General features: G+C 41.7%; 1 protein-coding gene across 14 annotated transcripts in view; it reads left to right on the top strand.

The window, feature by feature from the left end:
• LOC141774031 (neurexin-1a) overlaps positions 1-26,165 on the top strand; it is a 287,328-nt gene that overhangs the window by 116,216 nt on the left and 144,947 nt on the right. For 8 of the 14 annotated variants that reach the window (XM_074646313.1, XM_074646311.1, XM_074646312.1 and 5 more), the window contains 5 exons: positions 4,868-5,251; positions 14,840-15,043; positions 18,186-18,212; positions 24,339-24,461; positions 25,045-25,426. In XM_074646313.1, the coding sequence (XP_074502414.1) occupies positions 4,868-5,251; positions 14,840-15,043; positions 18,186-18,212; positions 24,339-24,461; positions 25,045-25,426 (1,120 nt within the window). The remainder of the gene's footprint in view (positions 1-4,867; positions 5,252-14,839; positions 15,044-18,185; positions 18,213-24,338; positions 24,462-25,044; positions 25,427-26,165) is intronic. The other 6 variants (XM_074646328.1, XM_074646327.1, XM_074646319.1 and 3 more) reach the window with 1 other exon arrangement.

The raw sequence follows: 26,165 nt of genomic DNA, 5'->3' as shown, positions 1-26,165 counted from the left end.
AAGGATTTGATGGCAGTAACTTAAGATGCTTATACCTACTGTATGTGTCGTATGTCGTAATTCCATATTTGCCACAAAATAACTTTGCCCCCTCTCCCGTTGTGTCCTCTGAGCCCCGGGTTGCTCCGCTCTGGTCCCTGTTGATTTGCTTATCTAAGCAGCAATTTGTTAGTGTGTGCTTAGAGCCAAGGCCTTGCAATGTCATGCTGCAAATTAGATATACCCCTTGACCATGTTTTCCACTCCATCTCAAGAGGTGGAAATTAGATTAACTGTTTCATTACCCCCAAAGCAATACCGGGCTGTGGTCTAAATTGAGCTGTATACAATGTTAGAAGAGCTATTTGCAAGCATAAATAATTGAAGGGTTTCTTAAATAAAAAAACATCTGCTCCGATATACAGTCATTTACAGTAATATTACAGTACTGAGTGGCTTAGATTCCCATAAGCGTGGGAGAAAAAGCTGCGGGTGACTTCTCAAATAACATAAATCTACAACATTTAGTTACGTTAGACCAAACGATAAGAAACACTGTCTAAATTAGATTGCGTTCATTATCTGTCGAGTAACTTCCCATCATCCACCCACGAACACACACACACACAGACACACACGCACATACACAAAAGCTATCGAAGATCTTTTTTTTTTTGTTAGTGGTGCTCGCTCTCCTCGCTGCTCTCTCTGTCTACCCTGCCTATGTTTCCATGGAAACAGGAGGTGGTCTCTCCCAAGACTGAGACAGTTACTGCACAGCGCTGTGCTGAGCTGTGCACTAATGACATTTCAGAATAACTTTTCTTCCTTTGCTCAAGTCTAAGGCGTCAACACTTGCATACTGTGAGTGTAAAGGGGACATAAAAGGGTCTCTGTAATATGATGACTTCCCATGTGAGGAGACTAACAAAATGGTTAGTGTCCCACAGTGTACTCACACACTCTTTTAAAGTTTCAAATTTACCAGCACTGTTTTATCTTTGCTCACCCTTTTGAATTAAAGCCCATTAAATTATGCAAGTATGCAGTCCTCCTAAATCTAAAAATCTTGCATCTCGAGTTTTCCATGAGCTGCACAAAGCACTATTGTTTGCAGTGTGTAATGATGTGTGCATGGCACCTCAAATAGAATTTATGCAGTTCCTTTTGTACTGAAAAGGCCTTATGTGATTTCCATTCCCACAGGAAACATGTAATTTTAATGGTGCATTAAATTATAGCAGATTTGTGCAAATCGAGTGATATAAAAACTTTCATAACAGCTTTCTAAATGCAGATTGTTATATTTATTTTTTGAGTTATTGCTACATATTGATATTTGGGTAAAAACCGAGCTGATTCAGAGCTTAGTGAAATAAAGAAATAGTTCTTTTGTGGACATAGACTTTAGAAAGTGTAAAGACATGTTTTGATAGAAGTGCGTGTCGTGCCGTAGCCAATTTGTTACCTTTTATGAGAGCCTGAATGAACATAATCAATCCCTGTCAACATATTATTCAGCTTTAATAGTCCCGTCCCTCCTACATACGACATAACGCTAGCTTGGCTCGTGTCGGCTATTATACACCCCAGCGCCCTTTTGTTCTCCTTTTTAATAATTAATAGAATTAAGGTAATTTTAAAACATAAGAAAATAATTCACCAGTCCCCTGAGAGCGTGAGTCACGAAACATATGCTACGCTCTGTGTGTCAGATGTTTTATTAATACACACCACCAAGCGCATCACTCAAAACAAAAGTGCAACTCAACAGCCTCGACATAATCATCTGCAGCCGGGTGTCCTCCATGTGCAACACTTCCTGCAGCCCCCCGCGACAATGGCGTATAATGATCCCTGCCCTATTTAGTTTAGCCGCCTCTTCCTGCAGGAAGCAAAACCCTGTAAATGGACTCTCACTCTCAGACAGCATCTTCTAACCTCAATGCATTAGAGACGCTAAGAGACACTCTGCTTTTAAGTGAGGGCTTCTGGGCCGGGGAGTGCCCTGGGTCACTCATCAGAGGCATTACACGGACATTGCTCGGTTGAAGCCCCACTTCCTGCCAGGGCGTGCACACTTCACACACAAACATGCACACGCGTACAGCCGCACATGCACACATGTGCACACACATAGACAACGCATCCCCACAGCCCACTCACAAGCTCCTCTCTCTCTACAGAGAATCCAATCACATAGAGAGATTTGGCCGTATCGCCCTAACTGGATTGTAGTAATCCCCTGTCTAACATGTTTTGGGGATGTGTGAGTGGGGTTAGGGGACATCATGCCAAGTTGAGCCTGGCTGCTGATGCAGAAAGTGCGAGAGAGATCTGAGCTGTCCTTTTGGACCCATGCCTTCAGGTTTGATGATGGAGTACCACTTACGGCTCAGGCCGTAGGAGAAAGAAAGAGAGGGGGGAGACAGAAATGTGGTCAAAGGGGTTTTAAAGTTAGCTGGAATGCTGATCTCCGTCATCATCGTCCATCCTCATTTATTGCCCGCATCATCATTTTGATCAACCCCCCCCTAAACTGTACATCCTGTACTTGCTTCACAAGATATCATTTGCTGCTGCTGCTGTTCCCTCATCTGCTTTTCTTATCTGTCATCATATACCCCTCCCTCATCTTCTCTCCAGACATCTTTATCTCCATGTTCCCATCTTGTTCTGTATCCATCTCCTCCTCTTTTATGCTCGGTAGCGTTCGCAGAGACACATCCCCTTACCCCTCTCGGCTATGAATGCTGTTCCAAACATAGGCAATGTCTGTTGCTGTATGTGCAATATGTTTCCCATGTTGCTAGCCTGGTGATGGCACACGTCCCCATGGGATTGTATAGTGCCTTCTGACTTAACATAGCTTGACTGTGTTTACACATTTCTTTAGACGACTGTGACAAGTGAGCAGATGCCTGAAAGATGCTGACATCCTTCTCTCGTCTCCCACCTACTATCAATTTAGACAGACATGCTTACTGTAGACTTACGGCATGCTTGTTTGCTGTTTACGACTGTAATAAGACTTAAGTATCAATACCGTGGGATTTAAAGAAGCCATTAGATGATGACTCCTTAAGTATTGACTTTGTAAATGTATAATTCACAAAGTAATGTTAAGATATTCTGTACTACAGCTTACTGAAATCTGACTTGTGGAGATATTTCCACCACGGTTCACGCTGACCACACTGATGCTCATTCTCCAGCCGGGCACCTGCTCTATACACCGAGAAAAGTTTCCTCGCTAATGAGTTTGATGTACTGAGCTCGTTAGCGATAACCTGAAGGGAGCTGTTCTGGCTGCGTGACGGGTGGCCGTTGCCAAGTGTGCAAAGCTTGGAAGTCACAACAGCTGTGGCTGGAGAGAGCAGGGGCAGTGGGTGGCGGCAGGAAAGTGCTGGAACAGATGCCGGGGGCCAGGACCCTGAGAAAAGAGCTGGAACATGTTAGTGGGACCAGGTTAATCATTGTGCACTAGGTCCTTAGCTGTCTCTCTCAAGCACTTTGGCAAGAAGGCTGGCTCACCTTGGCTATAAAGAAAATGCATAACCAAGATCATTATTAGCTTATATAGGGATTTCATTTTTTTTGTGTCTTTCTTAAGATTTAACAGATCAAAAAAAAAATTCTGTTTTCAATGAAAGCACAGATATTTATAATATATTATATTTATTTTATAATTAATTGTGATATGTGCATTCATGCATGCTAATGGTAGCTGTAATAAAAAGTGAAAGGCCCCATTTAATGTCTAATGTGTCTCTAAAATGTGCCTGCTGAAAATGCATGTGTGGCTCAGGGCTTGTTTCCCAGCATAAACACTTTGACTCGAAAAGTAACTTGAAAGCTGCGCTCTTCTCCCACATACAAGCAGTTAGGACTCTGCCGTTTAGCCCGAGGCAATCAGCTAATAGCTCCTTCATATCTGCCATGGCATGCATCTGCCACTCAAAATGCAAATTATGACTTTATGGCAATTCTATTTTTTGAGCATCCTTAGCCCCTACTATTTCTCCACCACTCTCCCCAGGCAGTGGCCTGTGCGGATCCTCAGCAGCACGGCGTATAGATTACTGGACGAGGATGCGGGCAGTAGAGGCAGCCACCATTAATTAAAGATCCACAATGGCTCCTGCACGGAGAGTAACAGATCCATATACAAATTAATCACCCGGTCTGAGTCCCACAGTAAGGCCTTCCTTTCCACAGCTTTACAGTCCAGTCATGTCCGCTGTTGTTTACCGTGCTCCAGATCGAGAATTAAACCTGAATGAGAGCGATAAATCATGGTGGGGAAACACACAAACTCTCATTGCAGGTTTATGTGTCGGAGAGGCAAACAGAAGGAGAGACAGGGTGGAAAAAAAAACAGCCTGCAGTCCGTTAATCAAGTTCAAAAAGATGGCTATGATGTTTGTTTTTTTTCCTTTTTGTTTGGTTGGCTGAAATGATAGAGGGGGGCAACAATTTTTCTTCTCCTCTCCTTTCTTTTTTATGACCACTGCTTTATAGATAAAGGAGATTTATTATGGGAAATCCAGGGAAAATGGAGAGGATACTCTTAGGGATCCTAGATTAGGCTACTAATAGACTAGCTGTCCCGTGATTAATGTGTCTTATCAACACTCATCAGTCATTCTAAATGAAGAAAATCCTGACCTTGTCCAGATGGATAACACCAATTAAGCTAATTTCTTCATCAAACCATCTTTAAATGGGTCTTCTCTGCATGTTTGTGTTACTGCCGGGCAGATAGTGTTTTTTTTTTTAGCATCTACAGTCACCAATAGGAGTTATAAATGTGTTCATCTGGTGCATTACCTCAGAGTTGTTCAAAAAAGGAAAAAAAAACGTACCCCACTGTTTCTTCTTTTTTTAGGTACCATCTCGATCAACACCTTCCGTACTGCCTACACAGCCCCCGGAGAAAGTGAGATCCTGGACTTGGATGACAATCTCTACCTCGGGGGTCTGCCAGAGAACAAAATGGGGCTGGTGTTCCCCACTGAGGTGTGGACAGCACTACTCAACTACGGCTACGTGGGCTGCATCCGGGATCTATTCATTGACGGACAGAGCAAGGATATCCGGCGCCTGGCCGAGGTCCAGAAGGCTGCCGGTGTGAAGCCCTCCTGCTCTAAAGAGCCTCCAAAACAGTGTTTGAGCAACCCTTGCCAAAACAACGGGGTCTGTAGAGAGGGCTGGAACCGCTACGTGTGTGACTGCTCTGGGACTGGGTACCTGGGACGCTCCTGTGAAAGAGGTAGGACTTTGTTTTTGTCTCATTTTGTCTACTCAGCTGTTTTGAAAACACGGAATTTCTGTCTAGAAGGCATAACCTGGATTTGTCAGTGTGAAATGTTGACCATGCTACACAGTGACACACTTTTACCTCACTATGCATTGTCCTGAGGCACTGGATCATAAAAATGTGAATATAATTGACATCCAAGACAATCAGAAAAAATACATTTTAATTATATACTAAGGCTGTCAAATTTAACGCGATAATAAAGTGTTAACGCAAATTTGTTTTAACGCCACTAATTTCTTTAACGCATTAACACAACTTTCAATTTTGCAAGGTTGTAGCGGGCTCAGTTTTATAGCTAAAGTATATAACTAGTATCTAGTGATGATACTGGCATTCATATGAAACTACAAAACCTAAGGAATCCATTGGTACCTACCATGTCATACTAGCTTGTCTGGAAGGAGGCTAAATTTTGTCGAGGAAAAACTGGCATGGCCATGTTGAAAGGGGTCCTTTGACCTCTGACCTCAAGATATGTGAATGAAAATGGGTTTTATGGGTACCCACGAGTCTCCCCTTTACAGACATGCCAACTTTATGATAATTACATGCAGTTTTTGGCAAGTCATAGTCAAGTCAGCACACTGACAGCTGTAAATGCCTGTTGGGCTTCAGTTTGCCATGTTATGATTTGAGCTTATGTTTCATGCTAAATGCAGTACCTGTGAGGGTTTCTGGACAATATTTGTCACTGTTTTCTGTTTATAATAATACAATTTCCAATAATAAATATATACATACATTTGCATAAAGCAAGCATATTTGCCCAAGAGTGTTAAATACTTGACAAATCTCCCTTTAAGGTACATTTTGAACAACATTCTGTGATTATTTTGTGATTAATCGCAATTAACTATAGACAATCATGCGATTAATTGAGATTAAACATTTCAATCAATTGACAGGCCTATTATATACAATTTAGTCTTCTTTGTCTAAACAGCATCACCAGACAAAAGCCTGCAGGTAGTCTTTTTTCCGGGCTGAACATGGTTGAACATCAGCAGCCCTCAAACAGCAAACTGAAAGTAATACAAGACAGAAAAGAAAGTCCTGATGTGGAGACAGACAGCCACAGAGAGGCAGACAGGGTGAGTCAGCGTAGAGTTGTTGACGGCCTGATGTTGGACCGTGTTGAGTGGCAGGTGACTGATGCACCACTGAGACGCCGCTGGTCACGTCCACCATGCACACTAGCCTGTAAATTGGCTGTCTTCTGCTAACCATTTGGCTCATCAAACCACTCGCTCATGACCAGACCTGGTGCAGAATACTTATCCCTCTCTCCTCCAGAGAAGAGAAATAGGAGAAGTGAGTGTCTCACAGTGAACTCTGATAGCTCCGTGTCTTAGCCGGAGCAGACGTAAACCTGACTCTGCAGTAGTTTATTACATGGAAAGCAGTTTTTATAGGTGCTAATAATAAAATAAAATCTCACATTCCTCAGTAGTGCTTCATGTTGGTAGAGTTATAGCTCATGGCATTACAACCAATACTTGTTTATGTGTTTTTGTCTATAGTAAGAGTTGCATTTGCTTGAAGTTACCCCCGAGACCGCCTTGATAAACTGGCCTTAGCACGCCACTGCAGATTATTTTTACTGTATTTGTGTTTTGTTGTAACCGAATCTGTAATGTAGCTGAAAATAACAGCCAGTCATAAAGAAATGTCTGTAATGCGAAACGCAACATGGCCCCACTTTTCTGCCTGTTCAGCATTAGCTTGTTGGCCCTTTTGACCAGAGGATTGCCCTTTGACCTCTTTGATTAAAACCTAGCCGGATTAAAACAACAACCAGCTGTGTGAGGAAGCCAAATCCTTCACTTGCTAATATGGTCCACTCTGAGGCAATTATTTTTTTGAGTAAAATTGGAATTTCAGGCTTATTTACATAATCAGACTGAGTGAATGAATATGTTGGATGTATAGTATATTCAAAGAGATTTGCAATATTAACTTATATTAATAGCCCAGGATTTGGCTGTAATGAAAATCTGTTGAGTCTTAAGAATATTATTCAATATTTTTTTTTTAACTCAATCACAGATGAGTGGCTTAAGGACATGTTTATTTTGTATTCATGATGTGCATCAGCCAAAATGTATATTCACTTTATGTAAAGCTACTGTTTACAATTAACATATAATGAATGTTAGTGATGGGAATCACCAGAGGCCCCACGATACGATATTATCAAGATACTTAAGCAACAATATGACTGCAAATTATGCAGTTTGTCAACATCTGTTTTAAGATACAGTTTTCACTGTTCATCACAGAGTTTTCATTCAAACATCTTGAGGTGAGAGGGACCCCTTTGAAAATGGCCCTGCCAGATTTTCCTCGCCAAAATTTAGCTTAACTTTGCAGCGTTATTTAGCGTTCTTCCCGACAAGCTAACATGATGTGGTTGGTACCAATCGATTCCTTGGGTTTTATAGTTCCATATGATACCAGTATCACTCTAGCTTTAAAACTGAGCCTGGTACAGCCTCTGAAAGACAGAACAGCGGCCGTGTATTGATACAATATTGCCACCCAAATATCGCAATTCAATGCTGTATATATTTTTTTCCTCCACCCACTAATGAATATCATTTCGACATTAAATATTACTCTGGACTAACGCAATGTTTACAATACATCCTCATAAGTCCCTAAAGCCAGAATTACACTCAAGTGGTAAAACTCAACTTATGTTGTATGTATGTATGTATAGTGTTTTCATCATGAATTGTCAACGGAGCGATAGCAGCGAATGAGCAAAAAAACAGTTAACATATGCATAATCAAGGCAAATGTCAAAAAGGAGCCCAAGCATGTCACCCTGTTATCACAGCGTGATGCATCTGCACAGGAACGACAGCAGGAACAGGTTCTCTCATCAGGACCGAAATTAACTCCAGTTGGAATGTAACACATCCCACGCAGTTATATGTGTCATCTGTACATATGCTTGCAATTCTCCTCTGCGCTCAAGTCACTCACCTTACAAAATGGTGTTGCCTAAATATCCCGTAATAGGGATGTAGAACTGAGATGCGAATGATAACGGCTGGATGCCGATAGAAATCTGCTGGAAGCAAAATAAAACTAAAGCACATGATAACGGAAGGATTTGCCGTTACGAATACAGATATTCAGTCTTATAATGTGACTTGTGAATGCAGTAATGTAGTTAATGCTAAGACAGAAAATGTATATTTCATTTTTATAGTACACAAAAGAGAGAAATCTAACGGACACATTCATCTGGAGATGGAGAGACTCTCCTCCATCTCTGATGAATGTGTCAGTGAAAGCTTGGCTCACATTCTGCACACGTGCACTTCCATTCTAGCTAATGAGTTGACAGGAATTAGGGCATAGTACATGAGGGAGGTGGAGTGGGCATGGGATACAGATCGTTTCTCTTCAGTAAGATAATGACTTATCCGGCGAGTGTTCTTGGATTCAAACAGATATAATCCACTTTGACTTCTTTCTGAAAACAAAAGCAGAAAAACATGCGTTTGAAACTGCTTCACAGAAGCTGCTGCATGCTACAAAGGTCTCTACCGCTATGACCTCCTCTAACACTCAAGTGTCTCCTGGCGTCTCAGTTCCTCTGTCCAACCCTCTTGGTTTGCTGGCTGTCTCCGCTCTGCGTACGAGACTGGCATCGGCGAGTGTGTGAGTGGGAGCATTGGTATGGAGGATGGGCACTGGCGTGTTGCCAGCTGTTTTGATGGCTCCAGATTGCCTCTACGCTGGTAGGATGAAGCAGGCACCAGCAGGCCGAGGAGCTGTCAAAAGAATTACCCTGGCTCTCACTTATCCATGCATGGTGTACCACCCGGTGGCAAAATACAGCTACTGCATATGGCGGAGGAGGAGGAGGACGACAACGAGTGGAAGGAACAGGAGGTGGAGCTTCGGAAGAGAACCACGGAGCTATTCGCCCTATTTTGAGAGATTTTAATTAAGCAGACAAAGCAATTTCCCCCCCCCCTCTTTGCATCCCAAATGTCTTCCCCTTCATTGTTCCTCCAGTTGCTAATTAGCCCAAATATTAGTCTTGTAGTGTGAGGCTAAGGCAGCCTCCCAGATGGTGTAGTAGGTGCGTTGCAGCACGTATTCCCTAACGAGATGTGACATGCTGGATGCCAGCACTGACAGCACCTGCATTATATCACATGGACAGTGGCTGCAGATGGATGTTTACTTACAAATACCTGCGGTGAATGAAGAAGAATGCTGTAGATCAATATACAGGTCGATATACTATATACTCACTGTACACCACTTGTGGTTGACACACATACAACTTGCTGACGTATGCACGTTAGCAGAGGCTTTGCACAGTGCTTTGTCCTGCTTTTAGGAACTTAGAATCTGCCTTATTTTGTTGTTAAAAGCAGTAGTCCTGCAATGTATGTCATTCTTTTCGAATGCATTAACATGAAGTATGAATTCATAATAATGGAATATATCATTACCAGATCTTTAAAGCTTCAGTAGAAATGTTTTTGGCATCATTGGGTAAAAAATCCATAATAACCTTTCAGCATATTGTAATTCAAGTGTTCTGAGAGAAAACTAGACTTCTGCACTTCCTCATGGCTCTGTTTTCAGGCTTTAGAAAACAGGTCATTTCAGAGAGAGAGTTCCTATTGGCTGTGCTCCGGCTGGTGGGCGGTGCTTGGTATTTCCTCAAGAGATCTCGACATGGCTGCCGGGTCGCAAACTTTCTCATTTTACAGCTAAAATTTGCACTACAATATAATTCTGTTAACACTTGAGGCAAGAAATAGGCATTACAGTAACAGAATATTGATTCATATTTGATCAGCGCTGCCTAGTTTGACCGTTTGATCAGAGTTTGCGCTTGATTGACAGCTGGACAGCAGATCCCAGATCCGCTCTCATTGGTTGTTTTCTTCCGGTCTGTGAAATTTTGCAGATGCCAATAAGGAGCACCGGAGGACACCGGAGGACACAGAGGCACATCATTTTTTCAGATTATCTGTCTCATGTTCTACTGTCAGGATGTAGTGACCGTTTTATAAAAATATATATATTTTTTTAATCATATTTGTATTTCTACACACGGCAGCTTTAATAGTTGGCAGATATTATGCTCCAAAACATAGTTCACAATGGCATTATCTATAGAAAACATAATACCATTATTTAGATTAGTATATCTATAGAAAAAGTGGTTCTTTGAGCACATTTAATTGCTTTTCAGAGCATAAAGCCATTTGCCATTGGCCCGAAGCTAAAGCCAAGAGGTGCAGAATGTTATTGCATAATTGTGAAATACCCTCAAAGGGGAATATGGCTGGAGATTTAGCATTAAAACACGTTTTAGCCTTGCCCTTTAACAGCACACTGTGTTAGTCACCATTCACCACACTCGAACATAGTCACAAATTAGAGAGAACTGGTCGTCTCATGCCGTAAGCCATGTACACAGATGCGCAGAAAATCGGTTGAAAAATATGTGAAAATGTGACTCAAAGAGTACTGGGGCTTGATTGTCTGGGAAATATAAGCATATGTTGTGGAATAGAGGTTTGCCTAGGAGTCAAATAGAAAATCAAATCAAGTTTTAGGACACAAACCTGAAGGAAACATTCACAGTCTTTGTCAAAGGACTGTGTTTAAGTACATTACAGCTTTTGATGTCTGTTTTCCTCAGCTTCTCATAATAGGTCTTGTTGAGAGACTTTGATAGCACAGCAAAGACCAAAGACTGAAGATTAGCTTGTAAATCATTAAACTTAGTGGTAATTCTCCTTTAATAGTCTCAACGGGGCTGAAAAACCTAATTTGCACCTACTAAATCTTTACCATCTTGGCTGTCGCGTGTATTCCTGACAGCCCAAGCTGAAGTTGCAGATTCCACCACTCCGAACGGACACACTGATCCATTTTCTGTCTTTGCTCTCATTTCGTAGCCCTAATGAAGTCACCATATGGTCACAGGGCAGCAGATGTGAAGCTGGCCCTATAATGATGCTGTTTTCTTTCTGTATAGAGAATAGTTTCTAGAAATCCACTCAACCTGGCAGCCTGTTTTCACACGCATAATAGCAGCAAGTCTATTATTTGGATTGTGTATACTAAGATGCTCAAAGAAGGCTGCGGTGGGGAAGACATGAGCAGCTTTGAATTATTTATGATATCTCAGAGCCATGAAAACATTTTTCCAAAAGCCTTTGGCAGGTGTTTTCTGGCAAATTTTGAATTGGATTGGGCCTGGCACCCTGATACTGTGATGTCCCACAATCCTGTGACATGCCGCTGACAGCTCTCCCTTTCCTGTATAGAGTCTGTTCTCCTTGGGGGTGAATGGAGAAAGAACTGGCTGCCATTACTCCCCCTTCTTACTAGTACAGCCTCATTTGTTACTTCTGAAATTGGAGCCCCCCACCCCAATCGCTTCTAGTTCATGTGAAAATCAAAAAACAATGTTGTATTGTGCTTTACAAGACGGGGAATGAATGCTTGGTTTAGTTTCGGTATGCTCCATCTCCCCTCTGACAGCCTCCTGTAGGGTCGGCACAGACAGAAACTCCAGCTTCAGTCCTCTCAATTTATGTTGATATTAGACATGGGAGTGCCATTAAAAATGACTGGGCTGCCAGGATTGGATTTTTGACAGGTGCTCACTTTGCATTAGGTAATGATTCCCTCAAGTCATATTCCATATTTTCACATCTATCTGGATTTTGCTTATTTATGGCATTTTAGACAACCTCTCTTATGAATTTCAGCAGAAGTGGCATCTTGAATGAAATGCAATATATATACCCCAGTTGTGATTAATTTGATCTGAAAAAAAATAAATCAAAATTAATTACATGAGGAAAATGTTCTTTATTTATTATACGAGATGTTGCAAAGGGTGAATCACATCATCACTCTCTTCTCACCTTGATTCGTAGTAACCGTGTGTTCGACGTTTTGTCTTTCGCTTCCTTTTTCACCTTGAGCACATTTCCACAAGTATAACAGATTTGATTTCAGACCGAGGCATTTTAAAAGGGGTAGGGTTTTAGCTGGAGCAGGAATCTTATACAGTGCAGCACTCCAATCTGTCACTCATTGTTCAGCAGTAATGATTTTCACGTCCCATCTTCCCAGCGTAAACGTACACCTGAACAACAGACACTTACTGTTTATTTGTTTGTGTACGGTAAGCATAGTTACATATCGAGAATAAGTCAAATACCTGCTGCCACTAGAAAATGCTCTCATTGGGACTATAAGTGCAAGCTAATATTGCGTTAACAAACATTTTTGAAGTATTAGGAGCTTGCTCCATTTTTGCTGGCATCTGCTAACAGTGTCTAAATGCAGCTCTTTGCTTTAGCTGCCTGGCAGGAAGCAGACAGTTTAGCAGTGAGAACTCGTTTGTCACACGCCCCTGTCATCTGCAGCGTACCCCAGGAGGGCGTGAAGAAATTGGATTTGGGTGAGGAATGTGACGGAGTCATCCCAGGGGATGGATGTGACATTGGCTCTGTGTGACGAGGAAGTGGTGATGAGGTGGTGTGTGTACATTGGTACCCTATCGCCCCCTCTGCTCTCCATCTTCCGCCCGTCTAACTTGGCTTCTATCTGTCTCGGCGCTGCAGCTGCAGTCATGGCTTTGTTATTGGGTTACGGTTTGGTTAAACTACATGAAATGCTGTTTAGGAAAGCAATTTTTTTTTTTTTTCTGACCGATAAACTGACAAGATCAGTGCCAGCCATGATGTTGCGTACATTGTTGTGGACACATGCAGCCACGTTCCTAGTAATTGCATATTCTATCAGGGTTTCGCCAGTGTATCGCAAGCCCAGTGTAATGTTAGCGATTGTCCGGCCAAGAGAAAATTAAGTTATTGGTAACGTTATAGCTGTGAACGTAGCAGTGTATGTACAGTTTATATCCCGGAGAATAAATGCCACAACTTAAGACCCAAGCCAAGCTCCCGGGTCTTGCTCTCAGCCACCTTCTGAAGTGAAGGGAGTTAGCCTTGAAATTAGCAACAACTCCAGCTCAGGATCACTTAAGGTGGACTGACCTTTAAGATGGACTAACTACTCCTTTAAGTAACAAGCCGTTTCTCTGAGTTTTGCTCATAGACTGTATATTTCTTACTTCTTCACTTTGAAAGAGTTCTAAAACGCGGACAACTCCCAGACTGGACAAGGCGGTGGTAACGATCTGTCAATCACAAGGTAGCCACACCCTAAATCACACCCTCATTTATGGTCTATTTGACTCTAAATGGGACCATAATTTACTAAATGAACATCATGCTGTATTGAAAAAGACTTCAAGCTAGCGATTGAGACCATAAACTCATGTTTACTGAGGTAATAAATCAAGTGAGAAGTAGGGTCATTTTCTCATAGACTTCTATACAATCAGACTTCTTTTTGCAACCAGAGGAGTCGCCCCCTGCTGGTTATTTGAAAGAATGCAACTCTAAGGTACTTCCGCATTGGCTTCACTTTTCAAACTCCAGATTTGCCCAATGGTTTTGCTCAGCTTTAAACAAAAACAAAAGATCTGTAAACTAAATTATTAACATCCCTACTGCTGTTACAACCCCCTGCCAGCGTTAAACAATCTCCTGTCCCAATCTGCATTTCTGCAGACAGCCGCCTAAGGCTTTGAATGAATGTAGTCACCCTGAGCAGAAGCTCAATATTCAAGGTCCACATACTATTACAATTCGTTCGTGTTTTTTTTTTCTTCAGTCAATATCAATTAGTTCTTTTGTAGTCACTATTACATTGCAGATACAAAACGTTTGGATGTAAGGCTTTTTTATTTATTTCTCATGATGTGTTTGTGTTTGTTTTTTTTCACTACCATCCATTGATCTCGCATGTATCTGCCTCCAAATGATATTTTCACTGATGGAGGCCACCGCTTAAATTGGCAAAGAGAAGACAGGCCTCAGACTTTGGAGGGAGTTTTTGTAGCTGTATGTTACACACTGTGTGTACATGCCATTTATGCCTTACTTGTGAGTTTTGAATTGACCCATTGGTTTTGTATTGTATTTTGTGATTTTATTACTATAGTTGTTGCATTCATCTGCAGTCAGGATGACTTGAGATGTCCTCTGTCAGTGTTCTCTAACAAACCTGCAAACTATTGTATTCCAGAGGCACTCCTGGCAGCCTGTAGTTTTCCCTGTGTTTGTCAACTTCATGGTTTAATCATTCCTCTGTCAATGGACTGGATGGTGGATGACAAGTCGGTGCAGGCTGCTAGTCTTGCTCACTGCAAAGCAGTAGGAGTAACAGACACATAACAGGCTTTCTCACTGTATGTTCGGTGACCTCCAAATCACATAGCTATTCAATATTTAATATCTCCACCCATAATGTATGTATTCATCAAGATTAAATGTCAAAACATTCAATTATATCCACGAGTAAGGACATCATTGAAAGCTGAACTGACAGGCCGGGTCGTTGGTTTACCGTAAAACTTCTATACGCCATTTTACCGATCACTCATCCTGTTTTCCTTCTTATTCTCTGCAGAGGCGACCGTCCTCAGCTACGACGGCAGCAAGTTCATGAAGGTCCAGCTGCCGGTGGTGATGCACACAGAAGCCGAGGATGTCTCCCTGCGCTTCCGTTCCCAGCGAGCCTATGGCATCCTAATAGCCACCACATCAAGGGACTCTGCTGACACCCTGCGTCTAGAGCTGGAGAGCGGCCGCGTCCGCCTGACTGTCAACTTAGGTAACGCCTCGGACATGCACTGACTGCAGCAGCAAAAGTCATGTGTCACATACACACTCTCTCACACACACACACACACACAGACACCATATGCATATTTTGAATAGAAGGAGAAGGTGTAAAGACTTTCAATGGCAAAGAGTCTGCGGCTCTCCGCTCACTGCCAGTTGAGCACACGGTTGCCGTCGCCCAGCAGGGAATGCTCGCAGCTCACTCCATCAGCTAACCTCGGATCAACGACCATATGCGTATTGCTCTAAAGGGAATTGCCCTTACAGTGCACACATTGCTGTATTCTTTCCTGGTGATGTTTCATTTTAGAATACATCCAGTTATCATTGACGTGAGGAAGCTAATCATTCTTCAGAAGATGAGTATGTTTTTAATATCCTCTCATCTAGTGGTTATACCTAATATGATGCAGCCCTTAGTTGTGGCCAATCAATGCCCTGCAATCATTTGTTCACCTAGTATGCACCAGATTGCACATAAATCAGCAACTGTGTCTTAAATGAGCACAGAAAAAGACATCCCACCCCCTCCCCTCCCTCCTGCCTACAGCAAAAAGAAAATTGCGGACAAAATGAAAAACTCTGTGTGAGTGTGTGTATGTGTGCTTATTTGCTCAGGAAAGAATCCAATGATGCCTGTGAAAAGTTTGATATCTCTCAAACAGAGCAATGCCGCGCAAATGATAGCCATCTATTTCTCCTTTCCACTGGCTAAACAGAAATGGGCTCCCTAAGCGGAGCCGTTTAGCGGTGCATACAAAGTAGACAGTCTGCTGTCAACCACGAGGATAAGCGCGTGTCCCACCACGGAAGACAACAGCGCCACACACTGACAGGGGCTGACAAGTCAGATCATTGCGACTACAAAAAATGCCCTCTGATGAAAACAACAGGTCACCGTGTTTTGTTTTCTTTTGAATTATCTTTGACACATTTTAGAGGTTTTTTTTGTCCCCGGCCATCAGCCGTCGAAGCCTGTCTTCCCCCGTCCCTCACTCGAAAAAGCAGAGCATTCCCTGTAAGGGTAGGCTAGTGTTGGTCTCTGGCTGTTTGCGACCACTTTTCTGCTGTGGTTGACGACACACGACAGGCAGGGCCAAATGGGAAGCAGGGGAGGGAGTTCGATCTGGGTCACCTTTCTCAGAGCACGACAGGAGCTAAGCCTTAGGAAACAGAGATACAGAAGTAGTGGCAGTCAATATGGCATTGCTGTGTGCTATGAGATTATTTGTTATTGTTTTGACAGTAATTTCAATTAGAGCTCTTGTGGTCGGATCAAGCCAATCATTAGTTACCAGCAAAAAAATGATAGAAGTGCAGCCTCTACTTCACTGATGGGAGAAGTATTCGTATATTTTACTTAAAGTCGAAGTAGCAATACCGCAATTTAAAATACTTTATTACAAGTCCTTCATTCAAATTTTTTTCAGCGTATTACCATATAAATTTATAATTTTTATGGATCATTATAACCGATGCATTTACCAGTAGTAGCATTTCAATGCCACATCTGGTTGAGATGGAGCTAAATTCTACCTACTTTATATACTGTAGGGTGAAAAAGGTTCACCTCCATTACTTGAGTAAAAGCAGCAATACCACTGTGCATAAATACTCTGTTAAAATTTCACTTTAAAGTGCTCAATATGAAATTCAGAGCATTTCTATTGCCTCCACACGGCTCTCAACATGGCGACGGTTGAGCCGGCGGCTAACAGAGCTAACAGTGCTGACAGAGACAACAGTGTTTACCTGGGGGCAATCTCGTAACCCATCAGCTCATGGTCTGATGACAGATAAGCCTCTGGGAGCAAGGGGCTATATTTCTGGGGTTACGATATAGACAGCGGATATCCAGGCCATTTTTCCGTGTGCTGCTCATTGTTTACAGTCCGATTAGCAGCTTGAGACGAGAGAATGGAGTTGAAAGTTGACGTGTGCGACCGGATAGTTTCACAAATAGCCAGTTTACAAGCTAATTTTAAACCAATAAAAGCTAAATCATCATCAGGCTATAGCCGGTGGTTCCGAGATTGCATTTTGGCCATTGCGTTCCACCTCTTTTGCTCTCCACACGGACTGTTAACCTGCATTCAACCAAACCCTGCTCGAACATAACTGGTCAATACTACTAGGACTACAAACGGAAACCAGAACGCTTCCGATACCAAAATCTTGTGCCGTTGCCTACAGATTCTCCACGTGAATACAGAATCTGTTTATAGAGATTACTTGCAGTAACATGCTCTAGAAGTCACGTGCGGCCGGCCCGGCTATGTAAACAAAGCACAGAGATGCTCAGATTACAACACTCACGGAGGGAGAGTGACTTCATTCTCTGCTCAGGTAGACATTACTCCTCTATATCTTTACATTACAAATCTTTGTTCGATGCTATATTAATGCTTTGAATATCGTATAGAGCACCTTTAATGTAAGAGTATGCAAGTATGATCAGCAAAGGTCAAAAGAGTCATTATGCAGAATGGCCTCTACTTAGTGTTAGGATGATGATTATCACTGATGCATTAACATGTGAACAGCATTGTAATGCTGGTTGAGGTGGAGCTATTTGTATTGTTAGGTAGTAAAATCCATATTTTCTAATGACCATATGTTTTTTTATGTAAACGTTAATCTGCCAACCAACTATAGCAGTCAGATTAATGTAGTGGAGTGCAATATTTGGCTCTAAATGAGGTTTAAAGTAACATAAAAGGGAATAGCTTCCTCCTGGCCCTGTCTGACCCTGACCAAAATCTGATGCTCTCATACTGTATAGAAGATCCTATTAACAGAAATCTCCGAGCTTGCAATATATAAAAAAATTTGATTGGCTACATGGACAAACAAAAGCAATACAAACAATGTTGTATAACTAAACCTCTGGTGAGTTTCTGTTCTATATTGCTGGAACATGTATTCCTGTAAACCATGCCGGGCTCCTCGGGCACGAGTCCACTGCAGTGCTTTTACCAGCTCGCTGCAGCTCGGGGCCATGGGTGAGAGCATCAGAGGACGGGCAGTGTCCGTGTGTGTGTCCCCAGAGGGGTGGACTGTATGCTTTAATGATGTCTGCAGCTGTAACATTGAAAGATGAATTTATCTCTCATCTATTCTTCCCCATCTAGATTGTATCAGGATTAACTGTACCTCCAGTAAGTTACTGTTCACCTTTCTTCTTCTTCTTTTTCTTCTTCCTCTATAACTCGTACTATTTCTGGACATTCATGTTCTATTCTCTAGTTACATAGCCATGTTTATTATGTCTTCTCTGCAGTCATTATATGATCCTGACATTAGAATATCCTAAAGCTATGGCAATGGTAATTCAATCAGTGCAATGAAATATATCTGACTTGCACCTTGCATTGACATAGACGTTACATTTTATCATACTGAGGACAAGAGCGCCGTGTGCATAAAGAAACGCCTGGTGGTGTTGTGCGCATCATCTGTCCAGGAGAGAATGATGAGCAGTGAGGAGGAGATGGAGGGAGGCTTGAATTAATGACGAACCCAAATATGGCAGTCAGCTGTGATTCTACACACTGAGTTGTTTCTAATTAACGAACCTTTTCGCTCATGAATTCAGGGCTGATATAAAACGCATGCTTTGGAAGTGCAGGTATTTTAGACATGCATGATTCCACCCCCACCCCCCCCCCCCCCCCAACTTCGCAATTCTTCTTTTTTTTCCTACTTCAGTATTTCACGGCGGTTGTAAATTGATGAGGCCATTCAAGGCACAGAGGAAATACAGAGTGTGATTTTATTATTCTCATTAACCTGCCTCACGGAGCAGAAAGAAAGGGATGAAGAGGAGGGGAGAGAGAATAGATCTTGTTGTGGGATTCACGGCGGATATCAGTGTGTTTGTGTATGTGTGTGTGTGTTTCAACAAAGAGGTTACATTGCAATATTTTGGGAGGTAAATATCCCTGACATTTATTATTCAGGGACAGTGATGAATTAATAATTACTTCTCCGGAGTCATAATATGTGAGCCTTCTTCCTGTTTAATGATTCTGAAGTGACAGAATACACTCTCGGTATCAGTAAATACCACAGAAATGAGACAGTTTAAGCTCTATAATCGAGGGGCCAGCGTCCCCATACTGTATATGAGGACACGCTGTTCTCTCTGAAAACATGAGACAAGTGTGACAATATCTGAAGGTCATTGCCTGATGAGAAGCGGAGACTTACACAACAAACGCCTCCACACAGAATCACATGATGTGACCTCTAGACATGCTTCCGTGAGCCAGCGCGTCTTAACACCTTTCTAAATGCTAAATAGCATTGTTCATGCATCTTGGATTGCATCCCTTGTTTGTGTATGCAAAATAAAAAGCTCTAAGCTCTAATTCCCCCCTCTAATGCTTTAAAAGGTCATTCTTGGCTTATGAGGATAGTGCGAAGGCATAATCTGTGCATACATGGACTCCAGCGATTGTTATACTAATATTTGCCATGCATTTGACCGATTACTTTATTTCTATATTTAGTTCTTCAGTTTTTTCTCTGCTAATATTTTCCAATTCCATTTTGTTGCATGCATTTGTTTGCTAAAATAGATGGGGGTGGGATAAGTGTAGAATTGGGGGAATAAGTATTGGTTGAAGGTAAAGAGCTCTAAATTCACAAAATGCACAATCTTTAAGTGCATGCTGTGCAATTAATAACATTTTTCAAATCAAATTTCAATCACGATTTTGGATTCTAACGATTATAAAAACAAGTTAATCGACATGAAACGTTTATGTCGCATTCCATTTCGCAATGACGCTCTCGTTTTGTCTTGTGTTAAACCTCTTTCCTTTACATCGATGAACTTTCGCCCCGGGATGAAGGTGGCGCTTTACAGCACCCCTCACCCGAAACTGCGCCACTTAGTGCTCGCTGATGATTACGATTTTTGCCATAATTAAGCAACCCTACCAGTACTACGTAAAATTGTTGCTTTAGTAACTAGCATCAAGCAGTGTAGCGTAAAGCAGTGTGCGTTAATAGGCCGGATTATTTCACATAGGCTGTGCGAAGAATGCAAAAGGCAAAATGACCATACAGCACTGGTCTGTTGTTGCATTTAAGTAATTTCATGCTGACACTTATATTAGTCTGAATTCTGTTTGTGTACGTTTTCTTAGTGCAGTCCCTTTATTCTCTGTAAAAATAATAATCTTAAATGACACTGTGCCATATTGTCACATTCCCAGAATTAATGAATGTTTTATAGATATAAAGAAGTTTTTTCCACACATAACTAAGCTTCAAAGAGAGAATATTTTGATTCCATCAACATTTAATATCGCGCTGAAGGGAAAGCTAATGTTTAAGTAAAATAGAGGGAAAAAAAAGCCGGAAACAGCAGGTCTTTCTTCAATAGAACCAGACCTAATTGTGTCATAAGGAAATGTTTAATTGAACTTCTTAGAAAGAACTGTGCTAAGCCAGTGCATTTCCACTTATGAAGCGTTTAATTCATTTTTTCTAGGTTATTATTTTTCTCCGTGTTATTTTTGTCCTCTTTTTTTTTTTTTTTCCCGTGTTAATTAATGTGTCTTGTCAGGCGCTGCAGCTCCGGTCAGCTCGGTGGATGGAGAATTCCAGCACCGACTCAAAGAACACATCACTGTCAATTAGAGACCCAGGCTCCCTGGGGCTGCCCGGAGCTGTCTGAAGAAAACACTGCCACTTCGACTTAAACACTGTTAACAGGCACTGAGTGACAACAAACTAAAAATATGAACTAAAAATATCTTGCGACAGATTGTCTCATTCGTGTGACATTCTGCTTTTCTATTATTCATTGACTTGAACTGCAGGATAATCACAATTTACAGTGTAGCGGTGTCAAGGTCAACTTTATGTAATTATTCTCTCCGTGACCTTCGGCAGCATCTCGAGGCAGTTTTTCTCTCATAATTGATGTTTTATACGCATCAATCTTTCGTCTTTGACTTATTTAGTGTGAAAGAGCTGCGGGAGATTCTTTCACATGCATATTACACCTGTGTGTGCATGTTAGAAATGATAGATGAGAGAGGGTTATTAAAGCAGAGGATGCATAGCGGGTGAGATATGTACATACCTGCTGCCTGCTCCACCAATTATATTTAAACCATACTGTGTTTCTGCACCAGTATACACTTGAATACCCAGTGAAGGGAGAGAACAGTGAAGTGCTTGAAATTAAGGAGCAATTATGAGGATGCTCTTTATGGTTGCACTGAATTAGTTTGATAAAGAGGCTAACATGTTGGCTGAGAGGTTCTTGTACTGTAACACACATTAGCTGCTTTAAATAAAAAGCTGGGAATAAACATTGACATCCACCAAAGTTCCAGCATGCTGAGGGACTTTCCTGTGAAGCCGGCAGGTAGTTAACATGACAGCCGTATGCACACTGTTAAGAATTTCCCAGTAAAATAACAGTAAAGAACTGGCAGCAGGGTTGCCTTTATGTTACTGTAAAATTAACATTATTAAACTGTCGCTGAAATTTACAGCTTTGTACTGTTAATGAAAAATACCGTTTGAACTGTATTAATTTCACAATATTTTACAGTTAATTTACTGTTTAAAGATACATTATATAGCTGTTTTTCCACCTTTCTTTTACATTATCTTATTGATTTGTTTTAATGCACTATTTAGGTTGTATTTTTTACATACATTTTAATAAACATTATTTTTTGCCTAGATGAATCAGGTCCCAGAATTCAAGAAATACTGCATGAAACTGTTACTGATGATACTTTAGACAGTTGATCAGCAGTAAAGTGCTAAATGTTTTTTAAGAATGCATTATAGTTCAGTTAAAAAACGGCCTATGAGCGTAATTTAACAGGTTTTCTTTTGTATTAACAGTAAAGCACTGTTTTTAGCAATAACAGGTTAATACTGTTGAAATCCTGCTGTAAATTAACAGCAATTGTTTACAGTGTAGTTATTACTAAAAATACTCTAATCTCAGTAGTCTGATGGCAGTGTTCAAAACAACGTTTCAACATGTTCAGTATCGGAGCAGCCTCAGTTTATAGAACAAACACACACAAATGGATTGAAACAGCAGATTAGTATTGATTGTCATAATGTATTATTTCAACCCTATTTAACCTCGAGCATGGCATTGATTGGACAAGCAGGTTGCCTAGCATTGTAGCCGGCTAGAGCTCTACTTGGCCTTCATGCCCGTGTGTTGACGGTAATCCAGCAGTAGTGGCCTGCTGCTGCTTGGTCAGCGAGTCCGTCTTCCCTCCACCTAGGTGAGTCACAGTGTCGGGGCCAGGCAGGCACCAGTATCTGGCCTGTCATCCAGCCAGCCAGAGCTGATTGACTGGATAATCGCATCTTCTCATGCTGCCCTGTGCCACACTTCTCCACTGTTCCCTTGGGCCTGAAGTCAATGAGGCAGGGAGAGATCACTGTAGATCCATCACTGCAGATAGATCGCCATCAGGGGGGGCACTAGAGAGGGCTGGACGCGGCAGACAGTGGACTAAAAAGGACCTTAATGTCTGGCCAGCAGCTGGCTGTTCGGACCACAAACTGCACTACAGGCGTAAACCCAGGCCCTACAGTAGTGAATGCTGTGCAGAAATGTGCTCCTTAATACGATTGACCTCTTTTCCCCCCTTTCCTTTCTTTCCTCCTCGGAGAGCAACAAGGACAGGATGATGGAAGGCAAAGATCAAGCACGCTTTCAAGTCCAACTCCATCCCATTATTTTATATCTCTCCTCCTTAATCCCCTCGCCAGTCGTCTGGTTTCAATCCTGCCCCGGTGTTTAGTGCTTACAAAGCAGAACTGTGCCTCTGAGATTGAGTGTGTCCCAGTACTTTGGCACCCTCAGATTTGCATACACATTGCATCGGGGCTTTGAAGATTGCAGAAAAGGAGGGAATAAATAGCCACAAATGGGTGCAGGGGAATGAAGATGGCACCCATCTGAAATACTCCCTACAGTGGGCCAGGTATGTGTAGGCTGGGGGATTTTAATACCGTCACAGTGGCTAGTCCTCATTGGCCTGTTTAGTTATGTGTGCACAGCAGGGGAACATCAGAGCTACATGGCAATTCAAAGATGCTCTAAGATGGAGGCTGCATGAAAAATATAACGTGTCGTTGCCCCAATTGGACCGATGTTGGAATTTCTAAACACAAACGTGTATATTCGGAGAGATTTTTTTTTTCTTTCTGCTCTTGATCAGAGAGATTTGGTGCAGTCGCTTTGATTTATCTGCGATTCTAAATTTGATTATCTCTCCTTGAGGTTTTTGGCACCGTGATTCTGTGTGACATCTCTGTTACTGCCCGCTAGCTGTGACACACTTTATGCAATATTATTAATATGCTGGTTTCAGGAGCCCGTGAAGGAATGATTCAGAGATATAGAAGTATTGTTATTAGTTTGATGTTACTCAGTATAATGGTAATTTGGTAGTATTTATGGATTTTATGAGAGTGCATTTATCTTAATAACATAATTTGCACAGTTTTATAGTGTTGTTGATGACATCAGCGACCGGCTCCTTTTCCAAAAAACACCCATTTATTTTCAAGGGTGCTGACACAAATCACATTCTGTATTTCCTGCTTTTATTTTTTGTACCACTGGATTTTTCCAGGGACAATGGCCTGTCTGTTTTGCTTTTAATGGGTTCTTTTCACCACCAAGGACACTGCCTCCATTATGCAAGTATTTATTTTCATATCCCTATTTCATATCATGTGGTGGACATGAAAGAAATCAAATACCACTGGGTTGCACTGGCGTAGGTAAACAAGATGGAGAGCGATGCTCCGTTATTCAGTGCCTCGCTCCGTCACAGCCTTTTGGTAGTTATATGCTGCCACCAAGTGGCATTATGGGAAAGAAGAAATAGAGAGCAGCTATAATGAAAAGTCTAATTATCCCCCTGTTTTCTTTACATTTAAAGCTAAAGTTAGTGTGAATATTGTTGGTAGTTATGATGTGACATCCTGATTACTGCCTCCCTCCTCTTGGTGAGAGGAAAATTGTGTTCAGTGAGGATTCAGAAATTTGATGCCCTATCTAATGGTGCGATCAGGACAGCAAATGCAAGTCAGAATGATGTGTTTTTATGCACCATTAACTATGTTTACCTTAATGTGTTTCTGCCTCTGTCAAACTACTTAACTCATCCACTTTGTCCTCCTTTCGCTCTGCCCTCTCTATCTCTCACCCTGTCTGTAATGTATGTGCTTTGTATGCATGCACATGTGTGTTAACCGCTGTTTGGACTGTCCTGCAGGCAAAGGTCCAGAGACTATTTTTGCGGGTCAGAATGTGAACGATAATGAGTGGCACACGGTACGTGTGTTCAGGAGGGGCAAGAGTTTGAAACTGACCGTAGATGATCTGCAGCCTGTGGAAGGTACTTCTTCATCCTCTCTTCCTCTGACAGAATCCTATTTTCTTTCTATAAACTTAAATTAACATTTTGTCGGGCTCTCAGATTCTAGGTAAGACACAAGCTGTGGTAGTGTATTATTCTGTACTGTGTTGTGGCAGGTTAGATAACGTGAAATCATTTGAGTTATTTTTAGACGTAAAGTGTGCACTGTTCTGTTTTGCACTTGTCTGCATAAAACATTTAGCGACACTGTATTGCCCGATGTATGAACTTGAGAAAACAGCAAGTTTTCATGACTAATTCACAGTTTACACAGAACAAACAAAACTTAACAAAACAGAGAACTTTTTATAAAAGATTTGCATCTGATGATTTGTAATATTAACTCTTGCAAGAAGCTAAAATGAAATCCTTCTCGATTGGTAACTTAATGAATTTGTTTTTCTGGATTTAATATTAGATTTCAATAATGTCACATGGTGCTATTGTCATCATTTAGAGGATTTGTAGTTGACCCTTTGATTATAAATTATCGCTCTTTTAAGTTGTTGTGTACCCCCAATGACATCTTCTCACCCTCCCTCTCTCCCTCTGCTGATCAAAGGTCAAATGGCGGGTGACCATACCCAGCTGGAGTTCCACAACATTGAGACGGGCATTGTGACAGAGAAGCGCTTCATGTCCATGGTGCCGTCCAACTTCATTGGCCACCTCCAGAGCCTCTTGTTCAACGGCATGGCCTACATAGACCTCTGTAAAAACGGCGACATCGATTACTGCGAGCTCAACGCCATGATCGGCTTCAAGAACATCATCGCCGACCCCGTGACCTTCAAGTCGCGCTCCAGCTACGTGACCCTCACCACTCTGCAGGCCTACTACTCCATGCACCTTTTCTTTCAGTTCAAAACCACCTCCTCCGACGGCCTCATCCTGTTCAACAGCGGGGATGGAAATGATTTCATCGTGGTGGAGCTGGTCAAAGGGTGAGTGGATACTTCACTGAAAAAAAAGTATAAGGGATGTCAATCGATTAACATATTTAATCGCAATTATTTGCACGATTGTCCATTGTTAATCGTGATTAATCGAAATATGTTCAGCTCATACCATGACAAACTCAAGCCCAACAGGCAACAACAGCTGTCAGTGTGTCAGTGTGCTGACTTGACTATGACTTGCCCCAAACTGCATGTGATTATCATAAAGTGGGCATGTCTGTAAAGGGGAGACTCGTGGGTACCCATAGAACCCATTTTCATTCACATATCTTGAGGTCAGAGGTCAAGGGACCTCTTTGAAAATGGCCATGCCAGTTTTCCTCGCCAAAATTTTGTGTAAGTTTGGAGCGTTATTTAGCCTCCTTTGCGACTAGTATGACATGGTTGGTACCAATGGCTTCTTTAGGTTTTTCTAGTTTCATATGATACCAGTATATTCACAAGTGGGCATACCTGTAAAGGGGAGACTCGTGGGTACCCATAGAAGCCATTTATATTGAGCTGAGAGAAGTCAAGGGACCTCTTTGAAGTTTTTCCTCGTCTAAATTTAGCCTAAGTTTGGAGTGTTATTTTGCCTCCTTCGCGACAAGGAAGTATGACACGCAAGTTGTGTTAATGCGTGAAAGAAATTAGTAGCGTTAAAACAAATTTGCGTTAATGTGTTATTATCACGTATTAACTTTGACAGCCCTAAAAATATCTATGCAAAACTGTTCTCCCATAT

This window comes from Sebastes fasciatus, chromosome 9, assembly GCF_043250625.1.
Source record: "Sebastes fasciatus isolate fSebFas1 chromosome 9, fSebFas1.pri, whole genome shotgun sequence".
NCBI classification, from domain to species: domain Eukaryota; kingdom Metazoa; phylum Chordata; class Actinopteri; order Perciformes; family Sebastidae; genus Sebastes; species Sebastes fasciatus.
This window is presented reverse-complemented; position numbering and strand designations above follow the sequence as displayed.